We start from the raw sequence: 6,549 nt of genomic DNA on the forward strand, positions 1-6,549 counted from the left end.
AAGTCATCTCCTGAGGAACACACAGCCCAAGTCCAGCGTACCATGGCGCTCCAGAGCTAAGTGAGGACTCGAGTTGGAAGGTGTCGTTGTCCTGCTTGAGCTCCCTGATAGCCCCTGCCAGGAGGACAATGGGGGACAGCCCCACTGGTGGGAGCCTTGGCTGCGGCTGGGGGGCTGCAGCCTCCTCCCCATCCCCAGGGCACCCCCAGGTCCACGCAGCTGGAGCGCAGCTGGATCCATCCAGCACCACGGGACCCAGAGGATGGGCTGGGGCATTGCTTGAGCCCCAGGACCTGCACTCAGCTCCTGTTTCCCTCCACCACTCTGGGCAAGCTCTGCATTTTGGGGGACATAACACACACCCCCATGCACCCCCCAACCCCGGGGCAAGGAGCTCCCCAGAAGGAACACCCCAGTTTGCTGCCCAGCCGCGCTGCAGAGCGGCCATGGAGTCAGGCAACGCCTTGTCTGCTCCCAGTTGCAAATATTGTCAAAGCAGGGACTGAATTTAATCAAAGCAGAGCTTGAGTCGAGACTCAAACACTTTGGATGTTGTGTGTGTCAAGTGCAAAGCAAAGCAACCTGTGCAGCACACTGTGAAAAGTGAGAAGGAGGGGAAAACTGCAAAACAGGCAACTTCTCTGTCAAGTCCATGTCTTGGCAGTAGGCAACCTCCTAGGAATGAGCCTGGCCCAAGGACTGGAGCCCCATGGCCTCACAACTCAACACTTTTCACGAGCTGATGCTCTCTCCCTTCAGCTTGTATTTAGCTCAGCGTTTCTGCGGCGCTGACAGAACGCAGGGAGGGTTGAAGCTGTCTTGAGCAAGGAATAGAGCAGTAGTTAGTTGTCAAAGCTGTCATTAAACTCAAGAAGTAATAATCAAACATAACAATACAAGAAGATAGAGCTCTGTAACTCTGAGATTGATGGATGCAAAGAAAAAACTGAATGCTAGGAACCTGGCTATAAAAACATGTTTTTAAGCTAGTCAGCCGAGGCATTAAACAGGGAGAACCGCCGTCCTCGTCCGTGTACAGCAGCAGCTGATCTATTTGTCTACTGTGCCAGCGATCCGGTTTGTCGGCTTGTTTTTAAGTTTTCTACTTCCATTTAACAGCCAAAAGGATGTTAAATATCAAAACCCAAATGAGATGCACACTGTGTAAGTCTTACAAAGCCTCCTGGAGAATTTAAGGTGAAGAATTGCCTGCAAGAGCTGAATCATCTCGTCAAGCAAAAACATTGCTATTAGGTGACTAAGAGCAAAACAATTGTCTCCCTTTATTTATTGCAACTGATGCCGTTATCAAAAACCAGACAAGTCCTTTCCCAGCCCCTTGGGTCTGTGCGTGATGGTGAAAGACCACAAAAGCAGGTTGTGAACAGAGAGGACCCTTGGGGCAGGGTCCAAAGACAGTGACATGGGCCATCTCTAACCCTTAAGAGAAGACAAGTGTCTGCGCGAGGGCATGGGGAACCCCTCATGGAAGGAGGCCGTTGTGTGAGCAAAACCACCTGCCTACAGGTGGGCTGCACAGTTGGGATCTGACACATCTCTGGAGCAGGAGCAGCTGAGTGAAGATCTGAAAGCTGCAGGAATCAACTCACCTTTTGGGAAGAGCCCGGGACCAGGAGGACCGTGGTGGGGACGGAGAAGGATGTCCACGCTGCGGGGAAGGACAGCGTGCAGCACAGAGGCAACCACATGGATGCTGGGGCAGGCAGAGCTCAGGCTGTTGTATTTGAGCAAATTTATATTGGAATCAAACAATTTTAATTGGTTTTCCCCAATAAATCCCATCCGCCCGCCCTCGGCTGCGCCATTGCCTGAGAACGGTGTGTCATCCAAAGCCTTCGCATTTTCATGAAGTGGAGTCGAGCAGAACTGAAGCGAGCCGGGCTCTGCTCCCCCCTTCCAAATGTTCACAGCGTTGGGAGGGAAGCCAGGAGACTTTAAGAGACATTTTAAGAAGCTGTGGGTACGGCTGCTCCCCTGCAGCACATTGCACCATGGTTGCCTGCCCTGGGCTCCTCCTGCTCAACAGCATCTCCCACCACCCTGTGGCCACCTCTGCTTTTGCCTTTGGATATCATGGGAGTTCAGGGTTCTGTCCTCTCCAAAAACCAAACCCCAGACCTCCTGCAGTCTAAACACTCGCTGTTCAAATGGTAGGTCAAGTTGTCTACAGCGTTATTGGTACATCCCTGCTCCTGGAATGAGGTTTGCTTGGACATGAAATTTATGGAAAACATGAAAACATCTTACATAAAGCAAATTATGGTCCTGTGCCTCAGGAAAAACTGCTCCTGGTTTTTCCCCTAATTTACACCTACAAGATTTTTCAGGGTTTAAGTGAAGCTGCAGGAACAACATTCCTTTCCCCAAACTGACCTGACTTCAGTCACTCCAGGGATCCCAAGTTCACTCTTCTTCTGGAAAACTCTTGGATCCCAGTGGGAGTGAGGTTTTCCCTGAATGTATCTGACTTCACCCACCTGAAAAGCGAGACAAGGTCACACACAAACTGCTGCGCTATGTTTGCCTGAAGCCTGGCTTTCCAAAGGCGACGGAGGGATCGCCCCCAGGCAAACTCCCCGAAGCCGAGGGGCTTGGGGCACTCCAGATCAGTTATTTTACCCTTCAGCGGTCCTTTCATGTCTATTCCTCCTCAGCAGGACTCAGCCAGGCTCTTCAGATAAACAGAACCTCACGGCTGAGAGCTGCCCGCGCCCCGGCCGTGGTTGGAGAGCGTTAATCTCATACATGCGATATCGGCGACCGTTTGAAGTCCCTGCTGCCACCACAAAGCAGGGCTAAAGAAATGACTTCAGAGGTACTGCAAGCACCACGCTGGGCGTAATTGCAATGGGGATGATACACATGTGGGTTTTATTATTATTATTCTACAAGCACACAATTGGGAAAGCCAATATTTTTAATGGAAGTGGTTTCAAATGCTGGTATTTATTTGCTTATTAAATGGTTTAGCTGGAGACAAAGCATCTTCAAAGGAGGAATTTTTTTCCCAGAATGAGTATCTGGGGCTATAGTGCTATATTATTATACATGAAAAATATTCCTTATCAGCTTTTTATTTCAGAGAAAGCATTTAACTGACACTTCCCGTGCTGACAGCTTGCCAAGCTTCAAAGCACCACTGCTGCAAGGAGGACAAGGGCTGCGTGGCTGGGCCAGGGGAAGCTGCAGCCCAGCTGACACACAACCTCCACAAAAGGAGTTTTTCCTGGTTTTTAAGAGCCTAAAGCTGAAGGTCCAGGTTGGGACTTGCACTCTGTGTGTGTTCAGAATGTCTTTTGGGGGGGTAGGATGCACTTCAAGCTGTGACCACATTTTTGGGACCTAGTTTCTTCTGTAATTGCAGCTGCTCCCTACAGCAATGCAGATTTCCCAACATGAGTGGGAAAGATCCCCCCACGCAGCCACAGACCCAGGGGCAGGCACTGGGAGAGCTGAGAGGCTCAGCCAGAGCTGGGGGATTAACCCTTGGTCACCCCAAGCCAGAAATCAAAGCTCTACTCCACCTCCCTGGGACATTTGGCTGATGCAGACTCCCCAAGGATGCTGCAGGGAGGATGGCAATGGTCAGAGCATCACCCTCTCAGCCCTCTCAAGGCACATGGCTGAGGCAAACCACAGCATCCTCCTTGCAGCCTTTCACCCAAGGACACAGTAGCAGAAATGCACCTTTATCTACAAAAAAATCTTTCTGAAATAAAAAAAAACTCCACAAAAAACCCCAAACCCCATGATCTCTGCTCTCACACAGAGGCTGGAGATCCCATGCTTGTGCAGATGAAGGCTGACACCTCCCACCACAATTTGCCCATCAAACAGCATCATTTCCACCCTCCACCCCTCCCCAGGGGCTGCCAGGGACCCACAAGCCCCTCTACCCCCTCGGTGCTCCACAGGCCCCACAGCTTATGGACCTGCTGCCAAACCCAACCCTCACCCCTGCTGATACCTCCATCCTGTTTGTGGTGTCTTTGGCACTTCCCCCTCCAGCACTTCCAGTCCCCTGCGGCTCCCCAGCCCGCTCAGCTCCAGCACAGCCCACAGCTGAGCCAATATTAACACACGAAGGCAGGAACCTGTCCAGGGGTAGATCATGGCAGCTCTTCACCAGGACATGCAACCACCACAAAAGCATAAATCCATGTAGCAATTTAAAACTATGGAATGACATTGTGTAGACAGAAAGCAAAGGACCATCCAATGCAGCTCGTTAGGCTTCACATCCCCGCTCCAGTAAATGGATGCTGGAGGGGGAAGAGGTGAGGGGACACACCAAAACATCCCCAGCCTCCTGGCCAACAGCTGCCCTTGCTCAGCCCCTTCTTCATGCCTGGCTCCTAGGGCCCCATTGGAAACACACTTGGTACTAAACCATGCCCTGCAATTCCCAGGAGCAACCAATAGCATGGGAAAGCCTCTGTGTAGCCCTCTCCCTGCTCCCCATGTGCTAGGGACAGCCTGGCCCAGCAGTGCCCATGGCCTTCAGGTGTCCTTCACATCCATGGGGACCCCACACCAGGCAAACCCACAAATTCACACACCAAACCTTCCTCTCAGGAGGTGCAGAGTGCTCAGCACAGGGGTCAACTGCCCTGGGCAGTGGAACCAACACCAAAATAGAACAGGTGTGAAAAACAAACTGGCTGCCCCAGCACAGCTTCACAACAGTCCCAGGGGACCCCTTTTCCCAATTGCTCCATTTCTTTATTTCTCAGAGACCCCACTCCCAGCCTCAGGAATTAATAAAGGGAAAGGCTAGAGTTGTGCTTCCTTTGTGTTTTATGCAACCACAACACAATCGTCCCCTGGGATCATCTTTCCTCCCCGCAGACAGGTGAGGTGAAATCATCATCTCCGGGTACTGGGCAGTAACTCAATCCCACAGACCCAGATACAGACGCTGCCCCGTGAGCCTCTGCCGAGGAGAAACTGCCTCTGCGGTGAACACAGACCCTGCTGCGGGGACAACTCCCACCACCATGCAGGTAAGGGCTTCAGCACATTGCTCAGCCACAGCACGAGGCTGGACCCCCTGGGACAACGGGGATAACAGCAGGGATGGGCTCTGGCTTCTGACCCTCAGAAGGTTAGCATCTCAGACCTCTGGGAACAGCTTCCAAACAGTCAGAAAATATTAACAGGGAGTTATTCCTCAGTATTTCCAGGCATGGATGCACAGAAAGAGCCTTCTAAACTAGTGTGGCAACATCCTTCTCAGCTTGGGATCTTGATGCACCACGAGAAGTTGGGTTGTTTAGGTTTCAAGGAGGAAAAGAGCTTTATACTAAAAATAAAAGGCCACGGTCTAGAAGTCATGACTCTGTTTTGCATGAATATATTATAAAATGAAGGAAAGCCTTTCTGTTCTAGTAGCAAGAGAATTCAGTGTCCATGCCTTCTCTTCCCCAGCTGAACCTCTGCAGGCTCCGGACTCACCAGTGGTGCTTCATTCTCTTTAACGTCCTGCTTTTCCACGGGCTGCTTTTTGGAGCAGATTTGCTGGAGCAATACTTCCTGCGGTCATTACCTCTTTCTTACACTGATGCAAAGACTCTTGGAATCAGGGAGAGGGCCAGGAAGCTAGATATGGATCCTCTAAAGGCCAATCTCTCTTACACTGTCAGCAGCACAGCATCATGCTCCCATCAAGAGATATTTTTGCTCGTTCTCGTCTGCAGTAGCCCAGAAAACAGGACAAGGCGCAACGTGATCAGGCAGACGTGGGGCAACGTGACAGACGCCAGAGGTTATGCTGTCCTTACTCTGTTTGCTTTAGGAAAGCCAGCTTCAGTAACCACCCAGCTGGAGATCGATGAAGAGTCTCAAAAGCACAGAGATATTATTGAAGGCAGCTTCATCGATTCTCCCGAGACACAGACGCAGAAGATGTTGATGAGCGTGGAGTGGACAGTGACTTTCTGTCCCCATGCAAGGTATGTCCTTAAAACAGACGAAGACATGTTCGTTGGTATTCCCAGTCTGGCTGGGTACTTGCTGAGCTTAACACAGCTCGAGGATGTTTACGTTGGGAGGGTCGTTCATCACGGAGTGCCCGACAGAGACCCCGCGAGCCCTGGCTTCGTTCCCACCCATCAATACTCAGAAGAGTTTTACCCCGATTACTGCGACGGGAGCGCTTTCGTCATGTCCCAGGATGTCGCTCGCAAGGTGTACGTGGCCGCCAAGGAGGTGCCGGTTTCAGTGCCCCCCGATATCTTTGTGGGAATCTGTGCTAAAAAAGCTGGCATCACTCCCATTCACAGCTCTCGATTTTCTGGAGAGAAGCACATCAGCTACAATCGATGCTGCTACAAATTCATTTTCACCTCTTCCAACATGAAAGAGGACGAGTTATTTAAAGACTGGAAGGAAACAAGCGATGGGGAAGATTGCTCCTTACTGGAAACTTACTACAGTCTGGTGTCCTGCAAGGTTTTGACCTATATTGATAAGTTCAAATGGTTTAACATGGATAGAATTAAAAACGAGGTTCTTCATTTTGCTGATTAA

The 6,549-nt window shown here is 50.8% G+C and overlaps 1 protein-coding gene across 1 annotated transcript; it reads left to right on the top strand.

Moving 5' to 3' along the window:
* The first annotated feature begins 5,430 nt into the window (after positions 1-5,430).
* On the top strand, positions 5,431-6,549 carry B3GALT9 (beta-1,3-galactosyltransferase 9). Its single transcript, XM_010165098.1, has one exon. It carries the CDS (start codon positions 5,431-5,433, stop codon positions 6,547-6,549), a length of 1,119 nt encoding a protein of 372 aa, XP_010163400.1.

Source organism: Antrostomus carolinensis, unplaced genomic scaffold, assembly GCF_000700745.2.
Source record: "Antrostomus carolinensis isolate BGI_N321 unplaced genomic scaffold, ASM70074v2 scaffold28413, whole genome shotgun sequence".
In the NCBI taxonomy this organism is placed as follows: domain Eukaryota; kingdom Metazoa; phylum Chordata; class Aves; order Caprimulgiformes; family Caprimulgidae; genus Antrostomus; species Antrostomus carolinensis.

Bases quoted from the DNA above. Each gene is read 5' to 3' on its own strand.
- B3GALT9 (XM_010165098.1), top strand. From the start codon at position 5,431: ATGCCTTCTCTTCCCCAGCTGAACCTCTGCAGGCTCCGGACTCACCAG.